This window comes from Equus quagga, chromosome 12 (assembly GCF_021613505.1).
Source record: "Equus quagga isolate Etosha38 chromosome 12, UCLA_HA_Equagga_1.0, whole genome shotgun sequence".
Taxonomy (NCBI): domain Eukaryota; kingdom Metazoa; phylum Chordata; class Mammalia; order Perissodactyla; family Equidae; genus Equus; species Equus quagga.
The window spans coordinates 47,671,958-47,692,097 of NC_060278.1; the positions used below are offsets into that span (position 1 = coordinate 47,671,958).

The window sequence follows — 20,140 nt, forward strand, 5'->3', positions numbered from 1 at the left end:
GGGCATTTGAAACCAAAATACTGCAGATTATTGCCTGCATGTTTTTAATGTTCTGTAATTGTGTACTGAGGCAAATCCCATTATTTTTAAATCACTTAATGTTGGAAAACAATTGGATAAACCCCACTTGGAATGCCCTGTGGGTCATCTCAAGCCATTTGGTTCTGTTAATAAAATTAAAACAATTGAGAGAAATATACAGATGCTTTCAAATTGGTTTTACAATTATGATGTCTGTATGTATGAAAAAGAGGGCAACTCTCAGGAACTCCATAAAGGGAAGTGCATCATTACTGTGTGTGTGAGCGATGCGAGTCGGGAGTAAAGATTTGACATATATTTTTATTTTGAGATGCCATGCTAATTTACATCATTCAGTCCTTTCACTGCCAAACTGTAAAAGTCCATTAAGTGACTGAAAGGAATATACAAATTATCCACTGGCACTCCAGGCTGGAGTTTTACATACACCCTGTTATTCTGTCCGCCAGCTAGCTGCAAGATTCTATTAAGCAGTAAGTGAGAAAATTATATTGCCTGCAAACTAATTGTACAAAAGACTCTGAAATAAGTAATCAGAGCCCAGGACTTTCTGAAAAGCCGCCAGGAGATATTATAAATTGCTCTATCATTCTTGTCAGCCTGGTTTAAAAACCCACAGCTTCCGTGTTGATTTTGTTCCCTCTGCAGCAAAACTCACTTCCCCAGCTATTGACAAAACTGGGAAAATTCCAGTCGTGTCATCAGGAGCTGCCCAATTTGGTCCCTGGTGCCATCTAACAAATGTGTCCCAGAAAATAGCAAGCTAGAATCCAAGAAAACTCTGCGTCTGCAATGAGAATCCTAGGCTATGAACAGTCGCTTCTGCATCCTCCTGAATGACTGTCCAGTGTTAACATTCCAGGTGCCACAGTTGCTACTGGAAATATTTTTGTCTAGTTTCCACTTTTCGTGAATCGGAGGAAAACAAGTGCCCCATAGAGATCATATGGTCTACTGGGAGTAATGGCTTTGAGCCATTACCAAAATAGATGGAACGCTGTTACCCAGGTGCTTGGGGCAGCACATTTTTAGGCTAAAATGTTTTCTGTATTGAATAGAAAAAGGACCAGGGAAGGTTTTTCAAGGGCAGAATCTCTGTAGACTCTAACGTGGATCAAAGACCCTTGGGTGGGTGATCCTAGCCAGCGAGGATGAACTATGCAACTCAATGGGAGGGCTTGAAAATTACAGAGATTTCCCTCCAGCAAATACATTCTTTAGAATGATGTTGATTTGTTTTTCAAGATATAAACCAGTGTTACTTAGTGAGATCAAGGTTATCATCCATAAACGTCAAGACAAATTTATTGAAACAGGACATCTGGCTGAAAGATACCTGATTCATCGTACACAATTTCTATACACTTAGCTGAAAACGTGTCATTTATGAAAACACTCAGGACCACTCTGTTTTCTATCCGTTCACAGTGAGTTTTTTACAAAAATGTTGTATCCTGTAGCTTTGGGAAGATTCCTTTACCCCGAGGTACTTATTTATTCCTTTTTCACAGCACAAGTCAAGCATTTGATCCTGTGTGAAGAATTCACTGACTTTTGTAAGCGTGATTCCTGCATTTGTGGAAATGTATGTGTGTGCACCTTCATGGCGGTACTCCGGAACCACTGCGCCACGCACTAAGTTGTGTTGTGTTGTTATTTGTTGACATGTCCTGTCTCCTTTGTAAGATGGTAGACTCCTCAAGAACAGGAACTACCTCTTTCTGTTCCAACCCTGTGCGTGATACAGAATTGCAGGCTCCTTCATGAGCACTGCGGATTCGGCAAAGAATAAGACAGAGCTCCTCCCTCAAGGATTCATTCTAAGGCACTATTAAAAATTTCTCTGGAGCCAGCCCTGTGGCATGGTGGTGAAGTTTGTGTGCTCCACTTTGGCAGCCCAGGGTTTGCCAGTTCAGATCCCGGACGTGGACCTTCATATCACTCATCAAGCCATGCTGTGGCAGTGCCCCACATACAACATAGAGGAAGACTGGCACAGGTGTAAGCCCAGCGACAGTCTTCCTCAAGCAGAACGAGGTAGATAGGCAACAGATGTTAGCTCAGGGCCAATCTTCCTCACCAAAAAAAAGGACACACACACACAAAATTTCTCTGCCTCTACATTTCCCTTTGTCATTCAGGGATTATGGAATGTAAGCGTTAGAAAGGAAACAGAGCACTTTTTTTTTTTTTTTAAAGATTGGCACCTGAGCTAACAACTGTTGCTAATCTTTTTTTTTTTTTTCTGCTTTATCTCCCCCAACCCCCCTGTACACAGTTGTGTATCTTAGTTGCAGGTCCTTCTAGTTGTGGGATGTGGGACGCCACCTCAATGTGGCCTGACAAGCGGTGCCATGTCCGCGCCCAGGATCCGAACCCTGGGCTGCTGCAGCGGAGCGCGTGAACTTAACCATTCGGCCACGGAGCCGGCCCCCAGAGCACTTTTTTATGTGTGCTCTAAAACTCTCCTTTGGCGATTTGACAATTTCCCTTCTGTTTTTCGAAGAAATTTAAAAATCTTTATGCAATCATTCATAGAAGGATCATTCATAGATTTAACCAGTATTGTGGAATCACCCCTAAATATTTTCTCCAATGTGGCTACAATTCTTAGAGCACCTATTTTGTAAATAATAATAAGTATTATAAAAAGATAAAATTAAATAACTTTTAGTACCATCTATCTGTATTTTCATATTTTATATTTCTTTTATTCTTCTCCTGTTCGTATCAAGATGTACTTTTATTTCCTTTAAAGTCTGTTAACAGTTTTCTTTTTCTTTTCACACTTTATTCCCCAGAAGCCTTTGTATTTTTTCTGATTTTCCCCTTGATGTTTTCCCCTATTTTGCCATGCATCGCCATTTTTGTCAAAGCTACTTTTCAAGGTTTTCAAAAATTAACTAGACTTTCTTGTGCTTTTTTTGTTGTGTGGAATGGTTTTCCTAGTGTTCTTAATATCACTTCCAAATGAGACATCCAGCTTACCTGACCTAGTGGACATTACTACATTACAACACGCTAATTGATGTCCATAAAAATGACCTTGAGGAGCCAGCCCAGAGGTATAGTGATTAAGTTTGCACACTCAGCTTTGGCACCCTGGGGTTCTCAGGTTCAGATCCCGGGTGCAGACCTACACATTGCTCATCAAGCCATGCTGTGGCGGGCATCCCATGTATAAAATAGAGGAGATGGGCACAGATGTTAGCTTAGGGCCAGTCTTCCTCACCAAAAATATTTTTTTAAAAAATGACATTGAGATAGCAAGAACATATTAATTCTAAGTGCATTATTTTACTTACATACTACTTTTCGGTGGAAGATTTCTATATGGCATTAGAAATGGTCCTTGCCTCCAGGATCCTACCATCTAATGGGTCATATGCATATGAAAAGTGTTAACAAAATCTGGCATGTCTGTGTATGATGAGAGTCCCTGAAAAGATAGGAGAACCAAGAAATCATTTTCTGCTAGGATGGCCTGAGAAGCTCTCATGAAACATTTTGATGGAATTTGAGTCGAACACTGAGCCTTGGAAATCATTTAAGAAAAGGGGGTCAGAGGTAGATCCTTCTAAGAGGGGAGAATGAAAGACACAGCAGAAAATGAATGCATGGAATTGATTGCATCTAAAAGTTCATATAAGGTAATAATTGAAGTGTTACTGGAAAAGTAGATGAGAGTTACACTGGGGTTGGGATTTTATTTGCTAGGCTAATATTTTTTATTTAATTCAGGAGGCCATAGGAATCATTGATTTTTTTTAGTTAGGGTAACGACGTGATCAAAGCAGTCATCAGGAGAGGAGTAGGATAGGGTATGCGACATGGATTAGAGGAAGCCAGAATGCCCAGTTAGGAGTCAACTGCCACAGTCCAGGTGCAAGGTCACACCTGCTGGTTGAGCTTCCTGTCAGAAGCGTGTTGTTGTGAAGGGCGAGGATATAATTGTCAAAGAGGAACTAGTTTGAAAGGAAAGATGATCATTTTGTGTGTATGATGGTGGGTCATCGTCATAGAAGTTTCCAGCACTGGGTTACAGGTGTAGGACTAGTGCTCATGCCTTGATACTGCAAAGTGAACAAAATACGACTTCATATGGAGTTTTCAGGAACAAAAAAATGGGAAGAAATGCTGTTTGGAAAACATCTTTTTCTTTCTAACTCATCATCCTTCTAATTCTTCCTAAGAAAGCATCAACCTGGGTTTCTTTTTAAGTAAGTATAAGGAAAGCCGTGTGGAGTGGAAAGATTTGGTTGTAGAATACTAATTAACCCCTAGGAAATTACTAGCAACACTCTCTTGATGCAAAATAAATTTTCAGTGATGGTTAAAGAAACTGCAGTGAAAAGTGGTTCATCTAGAGTTCAGATTCCAAATTCTTTTATCCTCAGCCGTGACCTAGCCAATCTGATTCCTTTGACATCTCCTTGGTTTTCTGATCATAGCATCAGTAATATCTTCGAAGAAGGTGATAGCGTGTGATTCTGTTGATGCAATTCGTATTACTCTTGTTATTTAACCTCTAATGTTAAAGAGTAGTTGCTTTTATTATTATTAATGCCCTGAATTAGAATGCTGATTTAGTCAAACAGTTTTGATAGGCTTATCTCAAGTTATAATGCACAGCTTTTTTTTTTTTTTCAATCGTGCGTACTTAACCAATTTTCAGTAGTTAGAAGTGGTTAGGTATTACTTCCTGTTGAATTAGCAGTTGCCAAGTAGTGGAGTCTTTGTATAATCCTGCAATCCACTAATGTGATATTTAATGAGGAGACATCAGTCTGGAGAAAGGTAGTCAATATAAATCAGTGTTTACAAAGTGTGATTAACTCTGAAATATTTCATCAATGCTGTGGTCCCAGGCAGACTCTATGCTAATTACCAGAATCTGCGTATGTTTCAGGGGACTCGGCCAGACCCTGGGTATTGCAAATATGGAGCAGCAAAATTGCAATTATGCTCGGACCGTCTCTGATGACAATTTATGCATTTGGTGCGATGACCTCCTCCTTCCCAAGAGGGCAATAAACAGAATGCATTTTCATTAAGATACTAATGCACTTAATCACAAGGGGAAAGGGTTAGGAAGTAAGGAAAGACCTTCAAGCACTGTGTGACGGAGCTGATAGGGGAGAGTGGTTTTATTTCAAAGGCAGCTTCTTTGCAAAGCTGTAGGCAGCCCCAGAGCACATCCCACATGGCTGTCATTGGTGCTAATTGAAAACATTTCAAGTTGAAGTTTGGATCTTCTTCCGGCTACATCCTCATTTCAAATGTGTGTGTACTACCGTAAAAAAACGTTAATTCTAACATTAAAAATATCCTAGCAGTTTTTTCTCATTTGTAATAATTCCATGGAGCTGGAGTGTTTGGAATTCATTATGCAAGTAATGTAACAAACGCGATGATGACTATCATCATCACCATCATCATCATCATCATCATCAGTAAGCATTTACCAAGCATAGAATTGTGTTGCAAGGCTCTGCTAAGTGTTGCAGGAAAAACCACGTTACTTTAGTCCCTGCCCTCCAGGAGCTTACTAAAAGGTCCCAAATTAGCCTGCTGATCATTTTGCATAGTGGGGTTTATACCATCTAGTATCAGAAAGATGATAAGGCTGATGCATCAGAGCATCCATAACCAAAAGAAATCCAGGATGGATGATACAAGAATACAGTTTTGGGGGCCATCCTGGTGGCCTAGCGGTTAAGTTTGTGTACTCCGCTTCGGTGGCCTGGGGTTCACAGGTTCAGATCCCAGGAACGGAGCTATGCACTGCTTATTAAGCCGTGCTGTGGCAGCATCCCACGTATAAAATAGAGGAAGATGGGCACAGATGTTAGCTCAGGGCTAATCCTCCTCTTCAAAAAAAAGAATACAGTTTTTTTCTCTTCTTCTCCCCAAAGACCACCAGTACATAATTGTATATTCTAGATGTAGGTCCTTCGAGTTCTGATATGTGGGATGCCACCTCAGCATGGCTTGATGAGCAGTGCTAGGTCCACGCCCAGGATCCAAACTGGAGAAACCATGGGCTGCCAAAGTGGAGTGTGCAAGCTTAACCACTCAGCCATGGGCCCAGCCCCAAGAGTACAGTTTTGATGTTAATGTTTTTATAGAAATAAACTGCTTTGAAATTTCCTTTGGATTGTAAGATTCTGGAAGACTGTTGCATGGGTAGACTAAGCATAATGTTTTGTTTTTTAATTTTTGGGGGCTGAGGAAGATTGGCCCTGAGCCAACACCTGCTGTCAATCTTCCTCTTTTTTGCTTGAGGAAGAGTGGCCCTGAGCTAACAGCTGTGTCCATCTTTCTCTTTTTGTGTGTGGGTCCTGCCACAGCATGGCTTGATGAGTGGTGTAGGTCTGTGCCTGGGATCCAAACGAGTGAACCTGGGCCACCAGAGCAGAGCACACCAAACTTTACCACACCACCGTTCTGGTGCAAGCATAATGTTTTAAAGGCTAATTTTAAACTTACTCTTTTGAAGAGCTTCACTGTATGTTTTCTCCTTGTTCAATGTATCTTCATTGGTTACAGCAGAGTGTCCTCTCCATGACATTTGTGACATCCTCGTGAATCCCATGTGACTTTTGTTCCTAGAGGTGGGGGAGGAGTAACAGACTTGACATTGCCTCAAGATGCTAATATTTCCTGGATCTTGCCAATCTAACGGCTTCTTTTCTTCAAACTCTGTGTTTTAGGTAATATCGAATATAGCTGCCCTGCCACGAATGAGTGCGAAATCACGAAGCGCAGACGTAAATCCTGCCAGGCTTGCCGCTTCATGAAGTGTTTGAAAGTGGGCATGCTGAAAGAAGGTAAGGCGCTTTGCTGGTGGTCCTGTGCTTTGGGTTGGGGATGGGGGGAGGGTGTGTGCATGGAATTACAAAACGTTAGAGAAACCAGGAAAAGATGGGGTAACTGTAAGTCCCCTGGAACTGATGGCAGAATACTCCTTCTTTACAACTGAACTTTCTGCTACCTCGTGGCTAACTGCTTGACGTCAACAGGAAGGGACAAGGTAGGACACATCTGATGCGCATCTAAACACACCAGGTATGCTTGGCAGTTCTGGTCTTTTCATCTATACGATTTGCAGAAGGCAAAGGATGAAGGACAACAAGAGGCTGCTGTCATTGTCGTTTTGCTTTTCTTCTCATTACTAGGTTCACAGAGAAATTTCCCCCCATCTTTCTTGGGGTGTAATTGACAACTAAAAATTCTACTTATTTAAAGTATGTGACTTGATGTTTTGATATACGTAGGTATTGTGAAATAATCGCCACAATCCGAATAATTAACATATCCATCACTTAAATATGGTTACCATTTTTCTTAATTAATCTTGTGTTTAAAGCACTGTCTATTTTTTTCTAATCTTATCTTTTGGACTTATTTTCTGTTATAAAGAGCTTGTAATAATGATATTAAAATTGTTTTCCATTTGCTTTCAGTTGGAGGTAACAGTGACAAACACAAAATAGTAACAATGAACACATATTCTGTGCTAAATGAATTGCCTAAGCTCAGCCAGCTAACAGGTGGTGGGGCCAGGAACAGAACCCACTTAGTCAGAGTCTAGAATTCACTCAACTCTTCCATCCAGGTCAAAGGTCCTGAAGTATTTGTGTATTTCAGCATGTCTAGTAAAACTAACATTTTAGCTTGGAGATGGGGAGAAATTCTTCTTTTCTTTGGGAGGCCTAGATTTAGTTTTTTGGGGTTTTTTTTAAATGTATCTCTGTACATGTGTGTGATTTTGTAGATGTGCATTTTACATACTGCATTTATATTTTACTGTTTCCTTCCCTTCCTAAAATTTGCCAGAGTTTAAAGTAGATATGGTAATTTTATAAAGTAACAAGATAAAAAATGTAGTAATTGATGTTTGAAAGACAATTAGGTAAAAAAAAAAATTTAAATATATAGCTTCTGTTAAGTCATATCATATGCTTGTTCCTGCGGTCAGCCCTGTGAGTTGGTATATTTTGTTGTTACTGGGGATCACCTATTTTTTGGTTCATTTTGGTTTTTTTTTTTTTGCTGAGGAAGATTAGCCCTGAGCTAACATCTGTTGCTAATCTTCCTCTTTTTTGCTTGAGGAAGATTAGCCCTGAGCTAACATCTGTGCCAGTCTCCCTCTACTTTATATGTGGGTCACCACTACAGTGTGCCTGACGAGTGGTGTAGGTTCATGCCTGAGATCCAGGCCACAGAAGCAGAACACACCGAACTTAAACACTACACCATGGGGCCGGCCCCAAGATCACTTATTTTTTAACTTCTAAATTCAAATAGATCCAAGTGTTTATTCCTCAAGAATGAACCAGAGCTTCAATGGGGTGTGGCATTACTATATCTGGTTTGTTCTTATTCCAAGATTTTTTTTTTTTTTTGAGGAAGATTAGCCCTGAGCTAACTGCTGCAAATCTTCCTCTTTTTGCTGAGGAAGAGTGGCCCTGAGCTAACATCCATGCCCATCTTCCTCTACGTTATACGTGGGATGCCTACCACAGCATGGCTTTTTGCCAAGCAGTGCCGTGTCCACACCCGGGATCCGAACCAGAGAACCCCTGGCTGCCGAGAAGCAGAATATACGCACTTAACCACTGCGCCACCAGGCCGGCCCCCCAAGATTTTTACTGTGAACAATGTTATAGAAAGATGAGTGGATGAAATTTTATTTCGGTACATGGAATTCATGCTGTCTTTCTCTACTTTTTGTCCACTAAGAACTAACTCCCCCTTGACTAGGAACGAAGAAGCCTCTCTCAAGTTCTTCTTGTCTTCAACTTGAAAAAAGCTGTAAACAAAGTATATAACTTTATACTTAAAGCCTTATGAGAAGATGGCCAAGATATATTGCCAAGTAAAAATAAACAAATTGCCTCATAGTATGATTCAATTTATATATAAGTATACTTCTATATAAAAATATGTTTATATTAAATTTATATTAAATAAATTTTGTGTGTGTGTGTGAGGAAGATTGGCCATAACATCCATTGCCAACCTTCATCTTTTTTTTTTTGCTTGAGGAAGATTGTTGCTGAGCTAACATCTGTATCAGTCTTCCTCTATTTTATGTGGGATGCCACCATACCGTGGCTTGATGAGTGGTGCTAGGTCCACACCTGGGATCCAAACCTGCAAACCTTGGTCCACCAAAGCAGAGCACACGAACTTACCGATATACTATAGGGTTGGCCCCTTAAAAAATTTTCTAATGATTTACATTAAAAATACTGAGAGAGAGAGAGAAAGGAGAAAGAATGGAAGAAGGCAGATACACAGTGCAATGGTATATCCATGGAAATGTGGAAGGAAAGATAAAGATTGGTGATGGTGTTATACTGGTGAATAAAAATGAAGATGAGGAATACTTCCCTTTTTCACTCTACAGTCTTTAACACTGTTAGGACTTTTCACGTTTGATGTGAAACATGTTTGATGTTTATAATCCATTTGCTAAACAGTTATTAAGTTCCTCCCATGTACCAGGCACTGTTCTAGGCTCCGATGATGCAACAGTGAAAAAGGTTGATATGGTTGCTCTTGCTAGAGAAAGCTTCTATGAAAAATGCCGAAAGGACAGTTTTGTTTTGTTTTGTTTTGTTTTGCTGAGGAAGACTGGCCTTGAGCTAACATCCATGCCCATCTTCCTCTACTTTATATGTGGGACGCCGCCACAGCATGGCTTGGCAAGTGGTGCATACGTAGGTGCACACCCAGGATCCAAACCAGTGAACCCCAGGCTGCTGAAGCAGAACATGTGAACTTAACCACTGTGCCACCAGGCCAGCCCTAGAAGGACAGTTTTGACAAAGGAAAACATACAAATAAAAACCCAACATTAACAACCCAGCCCACATGACAAAGAGGTTTCCTTTCAGGCCTGTGGTGAGAGTTACTTTTTTGAGGTGGAAAACTTTATCCTAGCAATTGCCTTAAACCCTAGAGCAGAGTAACAAACAAAACATCTTTCAGAATATAAGTGATAATAATGATCAAAAATTGTTAGTCAATTTTTGGTCTTCATATTGCCACTTAGTTGAGCTGTAGAGACTCAAACTAAATTTATGCTCATTCAACAAGGCTTAATTAAGAGTTGAGAGTTGAGGGGCCGGCCCCATGGCCAAGTGGCGAAGTTCACACGCTCTGCTTCGGCAGCCCAGGGTTTCGCTGGCTCAGATCCTGGGCGTGGACATGGCACTGCTCGTCGGCCACGTTGATGCGGCATCCCACATGCCACAACTAGAAGGACCTGCAACTAAGATATACAACTATGTACTGGGGGGTTTGGGGAGATAAAGCAGAAGAAAAAAAAAAGAGTTGAGAGATGAGGACACATTATTTTTAAAAAGCAAATCAATTTTTGAAAAATGTTAGAAAAGTAATATATCAATGAACACTTGGAATTGGTGAATCCTACATTTGTATTTTGTTTCAAAAACTAAAGTACATGGAGATAAGCTTCCCTGTCCAGGTTGATTGAATTTTTTCATCCATTTGATTTTACTGCTGTAGTTTATTCAACCACTTACCTTTCCAGGTTTACGGAGGAAGTAGAAAAAATATTTTCCACTCAATAATTTTCCCCATTGTGGTTTTCAAGCAGGAGCAGGCTTGAAGGGTGGTTAGAATGACTGAAGAGGTGTGAACTGTGTTTAATTAAACGTTGTTGGTGAAAGTGAATGGGCCAGCGCTTATCTGTAATTCACACCTCTTCAGTTGCTGTGATCAAGCCTTTAGAGAGTCTGTTTTTAAGGGAATTGCTGCTGTTGCTGGTATACTCAAATAATAATTTATTTTCCTTTGCTTCCTTATGCCCACTTTGATGGGAAAATGTCAATTCTCTAAGCCCCTCCCCGCCATAGAAAGGATGGAATGGGTATGAGTAAATATGGAATATTCTTTTTCTTTGTACTTAAAAAATGCAGTGAAATATAGCATATCACCGTGCATATAAATGCACAATTATGTTTGGCCAGCTCCTTGGCTCAAGACTTGCCTTCTCAGCCTGGAGAGAATGATACTGTCTTAAATGTATCTTTATGGATGGAGAGACATTTCAGTCCCATGTAGTATGTCAGAGATCGTGATGTAGTAAATCTATTCAAATGTAAACCTGTTCAATTCAATTACCAGTCCATAATAAAATTTGCTCCCACAACCCCCGTGTTGACCACAGCAGTCCATACAAGCTGATGGCACAGCAGGTCTGCAAATTGACAGACAAAATCTATTTAAACAAAAAACAACATTAGTTGTAGAATCTGAAATGAAATCAGATTTCAACAGCTTTGATGGGAATCTTCTTTCCTTTAAGAGGTATTTTTATTCAACTAGCCAAATGCATCTTAGATCAAGTGCCGCCTGAGGGAAATGAAAAAGTTTTCATTAAAAAGGTTTATAGAAAAATGAGACTGTTACTCTTTGAAAAATAATAATCCTTAGTTTTATTGACTGGCATTTCTGATGTGGAGTGCAATAGGGAAGTGATGGCTTAGTGGGCAAACAATTCCAGTCGCATCACATCGCACATAACTAAATTCTTGTAAGATGCAATTTCTCATTAGCCAGCACCAGAATTATATCTGAACGAACATTTGGTTTTAACATTAGAATTTTTGAGTCAAAAAATTCTTACCAGTTGAAGCAAAGAAACACTCGTGTAGAGAAAACAATGAAATACCGCAACATAACAAAACTTTGAGAAGTACAGTTAAAAAAATGATAGTTGTTCAAATCCAAGTGGTTGCGCCATTCCGCATCATGAAAAATCCCCTTCTCTTTTTCTGGGCTCTACTTTGCTGCTGAGCCTCATGAATGATGGACCTGCATCATTTTTTTCAGCATTATGCCATACTGTATGTCAGAGAAAACCCATCTATTACAAGATATCTGGTCTCGACATTCCCTTTTCATTTTTTTCAGGTATTGCTTATTTGAAGGAAAAAACGAGAACTAGTCAAGGTGTACCTATAAATCTGGTCAAGATTTATTTTGATTTTGATCTCTCTTCTTGGTTATTTAAAGTCTGTTGCCAGACATACTGGTTCCGTTTTCTCTCTGTTGGTGGCAAACAGAGACATTTTAGGAAAGCAATAATTATTTTCTTTAGATGTGGAATTCACTGATCAAAGAATTGAAGGGCTTTTTGCTGTATTTTGGTATGATGGTTTCCCCTTTGGCAACTCAAGGATTTTTCTTGAACTCTTGCAAATGAGAGCAAGAGATCCACATTTATGCCTAACATTGTAATCCCCAGGCAGGCTAGCCTGCATGCCAAAGTGTAGATAAATCTAAACAGCATGGAGGACCAGATTAGCTATTTCATGCCAAAGAAGTGTGCTTTTTACTTTGCCTTTAAAACAAGAGTGACTTAACCTTCCTAATCTTCCTTTTCATCATCTGAAGAATGATGATAGCAGTAGTAGTATTTGCAAGTAAAGTATTGCTGTAAATATCCAATAAGAAACTGCAGGTTAAGTACTTAGCATACCATGTGGGCCAGAGTAAGGACCAGGTCAACATTAGTTATTGTCGGAGGCACTAGGGGTCTAGATTTAGGGTCAGGTGGGCCTGGATTCGAGTCCTGACTCTGCCGTCTCCTGGAGCCGGGGCAAGTTATAGAGCCTCAAAGACCCACTTGCTTCAGCCTATTTATTTGTAAATAGGGGATGGAAGGTAGAACTTGTGAGGTTTTTGTGAAAAGCAAGAGAGCTAATATAGACACAGAGTCTGGCAGATGGTTAGCGGGAGAAACTAAGCGAGAATCTGGATATCATATATCATATTGACCTGCGGGACTAACACAAATTAATGTGATATTTGTTATTCTTTGGAAATATCAATGACCTGAGGGGTCCTTTCCAAACTTTTCGTAGAAGCACAGCAATAGGTGAAAATTTACTGAGAAATTTCATGAGGAAATTTAGTCTTTAATATCTGACCTTAGGTCAGGCGAAGAGAGACAACAGCATAAAAGGGAAGAACAATATAAAACAGAAAATATATACTGTTTTGTATTGACAGCAATACAAAAACAGTAAAAAGAGGAAAAAGGGCTTCAACCCACACAGAAGTTTTTACCAACCACATTACAGGTGAAGAATGCCTTTAATTCTCAGTTTAGATTCAGAAAGGAGAACTCATTCCTCTGTCTACTAAAGAAAATGGACAAATCACAGACATTTTCAAAAGTACGAAAAGAATTAGGAGAATTCTACTAACCTCATAGGTACATTAAATTTTACTGAGGAAATTTTGATATGAGAGCATAGTGGAAAAAATCAGAGGATGGAAATACATTTTACTACACCTCAATAAATATTAACTGAGCTCTCCCCATGTGTCTGGCAAAATATTTTGCTTTAGCTTTTATTCTGATTTTTCCACTACCTAGCATTGTGATCTGGGGCGAGTCCATTCAACTCTGTCTCCATTTCCATATGTGCAGGAGGGCAGTTGGATTATTTCCTCTCTCATCCTTTCTATCCTAAAATTATATAAATTTTGTTAAAAAAAGATACAGTGTCTGCAGAAACATTATACCAATATATGACACAAAGATACTTATAATTAAGATCATGATGATGACGACTATATTCGCAAGTTTGAAAATATATTAAGAACTGTGATATGATAGATGTGGCTAGTGAACTGTGCTGTTTTTTTAATTTTGTCTTAACTGAATAATTCTTTGGATGCTCTTCATCTTTTTAGAAAAGCAGGAAGTATGTTATTTTTGTCAAAGTTAACAGAAGTGAGAGTTGAAGGAACAGTAGAGCAATTAAGAGAGATTTAAATACTTAGGGACTGAAGTTTTGGTTATGTATTTTTATCTGTGTTTAAAAAACTTTTTCTCTATATTTCCTCACAGTCCTTGCCATCTCTTGTCAATATGTTGAAGTGAAGTGAGTAGAGTCTTCTTTTCGTGGGCATCTGAATCTCATCACAGATTGCTGTCTTGCTACCAGTCAGATTTATCTGATGCTGCCTTTTAAAAATAAAAATATTGACATAACTGGAAGAGGAGAAGAGCAAGTTTATATAATTTTAAATGTCTTTTATTTTTATTTATTTATTTAAAATTTTTTGTGTGTGTGTGAGGAAGATTAGCCCTGGGCTAACATCTGTTGCCAATCTTCTTCTTTTTGCTTGAGAAAGAGTGGCCCTGAAATAACGTCTGTGCCAGTCTTCCTCTATTTTGTATGTGGCACACTTCCACAGCATGGCTTCATGAGCAGTGTGTAGGTCCACGCCCAGGATCCAAACCATGAACCCTGGGCCGCCAAAGCAGAGCGGGTGAACTTAACTGATATGCCACTGGGCCGGCCTCTTAAATACCTTTTAAATACTTCCTCTGGGGAAAAACACGAGTCATTAAAATGAAACAAATAACCTAGTTATATGTTGTTTTATTGGTAACCATTTTTGCTTTGCATATTTGATTCGAGATCTTTAAAGTAAGTTTCTATTAGAGAGGTGCTCAATATTTTTCCCTACTTTGTAAAAGTCTAAAAATTAAGCATGAAGACTACATATTGTTTAGGCAATTTAAAGAATAGTATGTTGAATTGTTAGTCCTCATGTTAAGGATGAAGTCAAAGTAGAGGTTGGGAATTAGCATTTGGAATAAATCGCCATTGCATGTGGAAAGGGCACAGGATATTAAGGTTTAATTATCACCTTAAACCTCACTCAACAGAGAAAAGTGGGGCCCTGGGAGTCAGATTCTCATTAATCAGATGAGGAACCCAAGGTTTAGAACGTTTTAGTGACTTAACTAAGGTCTCATTGCAAATAAAGTGGGAATGGGATTGAAAGTCAGGAAAGTCGTATTCTCAGGCCCATCTTGTATCTCTGTCAAGCTGTGTGTCGCAGCCTTGGCCAAACAATGGGTCTTTCCTGCCCCAGTCTTGGGTCAACTGCCCACAATCTCGGCACAGCAGGCCTGTAGGGACCTGAAATATTCAGTTGGGGGTGGACGAAATGGGAAAGCATCTTGGAGCTCCCAGAAACAGCAGAGCTTAAGGATTTAACAAGTGGTTTGTGCCTGAGGTATATATGTAAGTTACATTCATAAAGAGGGGTATTCTGATCTCAGGAAATCCAGCTTCTCACCTGGGGTTTGATGTGGCCCCTGAAGATACAGATAATGGTGGGTTTGGTCCAGGGAAAGTCCTTACAGGATAACTGAGCAGCTAGAGTATCGAGCTGGTTATGAGTTGAAGAAGGCATCATGTGTCAGGAGCTGTGGAGGTCAAAATGGTGAAGTTTAAGACACTATGCAGAACAATTTGTTTAGGTCCATTCGTTTTGTTCAAGCTGAGTTCATATCTGTCTCTAGATACGTCCCTGGGAAAGAAGTTAAATTAAAAGAGTATGAAAATCTAAAGTAATCTTTTAGTTTCCTTCCTTGATGGATCTCAGTACCTTAAAAGGGTCCTGTCATCTATTCCCTACTTAAACCCTTTGGCTTGATGAGTGATCTTAAATCCATCAAGAATTACCAGTCTCTATAGAACGGAACCCCCCCACCCCCTCATCTTTTGCCCTGACTCATGGATTATGAGGACTGACCTAATTAGGCTATTGCACACTAGGCTATGTGCAGTGCCCTAATCTTTAGGAAATCTGTGGGTGGAAGAAATGGTAGGAGTCTAGAGGCCGTAGTAACTCTTCTTCTTTCACGTTAGAGGGTTCTTTGTCTACAGGCCCTCTTTATCCTAAGCTAGCTCATCACAATCCACAGGGTATAATTCCTATTTCTACTTTTTCATTTAGAGAAGGCATTTGTGGGTGTGTTTGTGTGTAGGTATATATCTGAGTCAGAGCATGGGTGATACGTTTCTTCACTTAGCTGCCATTACATCTCTCCTGTCAGTTGTCTTGAGCCCCCGGGATATAAAGAAAAATGATCCCAGAACTGTTTTACTGAAAGCACAGCTTGTGTCTTGATTTATACGTGGTAGGGGGAACTCTGAGAGTCTTTTGGGTTTACTCTATCAGCAGGAGGAGGAAAGACCAACTTACCTGTCTAATTACTCTACTGTTTCATATCTTCCATTTTACTAAAATGTTTGCTTACAGAGTGTAGCATTTTTCCAGGCAGGTTCTCTTTAAAAAACAGAAAGCTATTCAGGTCATTTAGTAACAAGCAGGTTTGTTTTTACTCCCGTAAAGAACCTGCTTGGTGCAATTTATCCTAACAAAATATCTTTTGTAAAAACCTCTGAAGAAGACATTGCCAAGGTGAATTTTTTTTTTTCCTCAAGTCTAATATCATTATGCTGCCAAGTTGAAAACAGGAATTATTGGTAGGGAAATTTGGGTTCCTACTGCCTTCAAAAAGCAGAACAAAGAAAAAGAGAAAGCTTTAATGGTATTCAAGGAAAATATTTCTGTGTTAGATGACAGTTAATAGAACTGCTTTGACCTCACTGGTATTTCTTGCAATCTCTGTTGCAATATTATCCTAAGAAGCTCCCTCATTAATGCAGAGTGTTCAACAAAACTCCCAAGTTATGAGTAATAGCAAAGAGCACTTTCTTTGCGAGCTTTGTCTTGACATTAAACCATTTGGGAATATATTTAAGGTGCCACAGAAAGTTCTTTCGTGCACAGAGACTGCGTTACCAGATGGTGATATTTTTGTCATTCTTTGTTGATATGAAACTTGAATAGTCTGCCTCAAAATGAATAGGAAAGATTTCAAAGGTAACGGTCATAACATATTCTTGAGAGCTTCATATGCGTTAGGCTCTGTGCAATGTGCTTTCGTTAGATTTTTATGTTTTTGCTAATCCTTACAGTGACCCCCAGAGGTGCATATATCGCTATTTCACCAAGAAAATAGAAGTTTAGAGAGATTGTGTTACTTGCCAAAGTTCTCACAATGCAAGATGGAGTCCGGATTTTATAGCAGGCATTCTGGCTCTCGTGTCTGTGCGGTGTATTTGTTGAATACAGTTTTTTTTGTGAACCGCGGGAATATTCAAGTATACATTTAGCTTGGGATTCCTCAGACGCTATGGGTATTATGAGATACTGAGCTCTTAAAAGATGACTGAAGTAAACCTTTTTTTTTGAACCGGAGCTCACTTCACTGCTCTGAGTTCTTCACTTAATGTCCAGAAATAGAATGAGCCGTGTTGGAAGGCAGTAAGTTTCCCATCACTGTGTGAGATGTTGCAGGGAACAAGTTCAAGTACCATGTGAGGGTTAGACTAGAATATCTTTTATGGTGACTTCCCACTCTGAAATTCTTGAGATCCCAACATAAACTTTGGAATAACTCGCCCGTTTATCAACTGTGTGAATAAACATCAGCACAACTCAAGCTGTTCAGTTCCTGGGAACCCTATTTCAGGGGTCTGTGTTTTTGTCAAACAGTGTGTGACATCTTACTTAAATCCAAATTGGAACACAGAGGAACATTTGGCTTATGGCGTAGTTTTTACTCTCTGGGACCAGTTTTTAGAAAGTCAACTTCAGAACCAAATTCCTTATAAATTTTGCCTTTGTAGAGAGGAGTGGATTAGATTCGCTGAGTTTGAGCAGCATCTGACTCAGTTGTTTTGAGGAAATGACCAGAGTGTATCACTGGGGTATTACTATCTTATCCGTTTTATAAATGGGGGAAATTTGATGTACTAGTGTTCTAAAGAGCTATCCGTGATTCTGTATATAATCCAGGGAGCTCTTAGACTATCATATGCTCCCTGTGCATGCCTGGTTCCGTGGAACAGTTTTATATTTATCTATTTTGCCAAAATAACAATTACATTAAAAATGAAGTAGATAGATCCTCTCACGTGAACTCACCAAATGCAGTACCCAAAATTATTTGAACTGAATAAATTTACCCCACTGCGTTGTGTGAAGCCAGAAAGATTGAAATGATAAGAAACAGTTCTTTTAACCCCCTCTTCCTCCTGCTTTAATTGGAATACTATGAAAAGTTAATCATTTATTTGATTGTCCCCATTTGTCATTTCCATTTGTGAACGTAAAATGGGAAGCCAGCATTTATCTGATATGCTACAAAGTTTTATTCCTTTTGGATTATAAAAAAATCCTCAATGGATTTTGCCCCAAGGGGGGAAAAACCTGCTTCGACATTTGCTCGTGCACTGAGGCCCAGTGACAGCACGGTAAGTGGTGAGGGAGGGGGGCCACAGCCTATAGGACTCTGTTTGATATGGAATTGTTTTCCACTGGCTTCCAAACAACAGATTTCCGTTCCTTTCCCCCAGTGCACACATATATCAACGTGACATTGATGTTTATGACATTGTGCTTAAATTTAATGTAAAGGAATTCTGGCATACATTTGAATAAGGCCTGTTTCGTGAAGTGCTTCCTGGTTTTATTTCATTTGGGCACCATTCCTAACTTACTAGTTACCTTTCTTGTTAAGACTATGCAGAGTTCTACTCCATCTATTTTATATCAGATATCATACATGATTTTGTTCCTTCCTAAGTCCCCCTCAATCGAAAGCGAGCACTGGTCATTTCTTGAGAGATTGTTCTGTCGTTCTGCCTCGCTCTCGCTTAGTAGGTTGTAGAGCCACCAACCAGCTTCCCTAAGGCAAGCTGTCTGCAAAGGAACAAGCCAGCTGGCTTGGCCAAGGTTGATCAATGATGAGAGGCAGGCTGGGTTCCAGGTTCACAAAAGCCACTCAGTGGAGAGTAGGTCAGCGGCTTCCCCAAAGCCAATTAGCTGGCAGAAGTCTGAGGTGCCTGGTGCTAGCCAAATTCCCTGAGCCTGATGGTACTGGTGGGGAGTCCATCCTTGGGCTTCCTGGCAAACCAGACTTAAGTGAATGGCAGATTGTGCTGTTTGCGAGCCAGTGTGGCTTTGTGGCTACTAGAACAAATATCAGGGACCTGCCACTCCCACACAGCCTTACCCAGGTAGGCTGCACAGCTCAGGCACAAAAATGACTGATCCTCAGGTGCGATAGATTTCAGCTGATTATCCACATAAATTTGTTTTTATCCGACTTAGCTTAAACGCTTGTTAAAGTCACCATGAATATGAATCATGCTGTTAAAAGAGAATAACATGGAAAATGGAATGGTTTTGGAAGCAAGAAGCATTAATAGAGACCTTTGACAGGAGTGTGGCAATGTCTACTATTTTAAAAGCCCCAACTGTAAGGGCATCTTTTTTTTTTTTTTGAAGTGTGCTTTTTGGTGAGGAAGATTGGCCCTGAGCTAACATCTGTTGTCAGTCTTCCTCCTTTTATGTTTTTTTTCCCTCCCCAAAGCTGCAGTTCATACTTGCGTATCCTAGTTGTAGCTCCTTCTAGTTCTTCTCTGTGGGATGCTGCCACAGCATGGCCTGATGAGCGGTGGCTAGGTCTATGCCCAGGATCCGAACCTGTGAACCCCAGGCTGCCAAAGCAGAGCACGTGAACTTAACCGCTTGGCCACAGGGCTAGCCCCAGAGCCTCTTCTTTTATAGGTGACTGTCTATATGGTAAAACTGGACCTATGACAAAGTCCAAAATGAAGATTTCTTAGCAATTCCCCTTTGGTTAAGCTATTTCTCCAAAGATTACGTGGATCTAGGATCATAATCCCTTCCTTATTTTTCTCTACTGTTATGTTTTCAGCTATTAAGTGTTTTCTACATAGGCTGTGTAATCATCTTTTTAAGATGCCTGGACTATTTCACTAGCGTTTTTAGGTATATCAGGGATGTGGGGAATTTAAGGAGTAGAATATATGAAAGAATGAGATCATTTACATTACCTGACTTAACTTGGCATCTGCTTCTGCTTAGATCTGTACTAATTTCCAGTTCTGTTTCTCAGTTCTAGCTCACATGTTACCCGTTAGGAAGTTAAGTCCAGTTTGCTGAGCTCTAAGCGTTTTCCTTAAGGCCACCTGAGCCCTTAGGTAGTGGCTTCTCCCTGGACTGTCCAGTTAATTTCCCTCAACTAAACTTCTCCCTCATACATCACTTTTTGGGACACACAACTTCCTCTCCCCACTCCCCTTTTTTTAAAACTTATTTTGTTCCAAAATTTCCTCTAAAAGCGAAATGTCTTCACAAGTGTACTGAGTTG

The 20,140-nt window shown here is 39.9% G+C and overlaps 1 protein-coding gene across 18 annotated transcripts in view; it reads left to right on the top strand.

The window, feature by feature from the left end:
- Positions 1-20,140, top strand: part of ESRRG (estrogen related receptor gamma) — a 599,908-nt gene that overhangs the window by 440,950 nt on the left and 138,818 nt on the right. For all 18 annotated transcript variants that reach the window (XM_046680133.1, XM_046680125.1, XM_046680138.1 and 15 more), the window contains one exon: positions 6,756-6,872. In XM_046680133.1, coding sequence (XP_046536089.1) covers positions 6,756-6,872 — 117 coding nt within the window. The remainder of the gene's footprint in view (positions 1-6,755; positions 6,873-20,140) is intronic.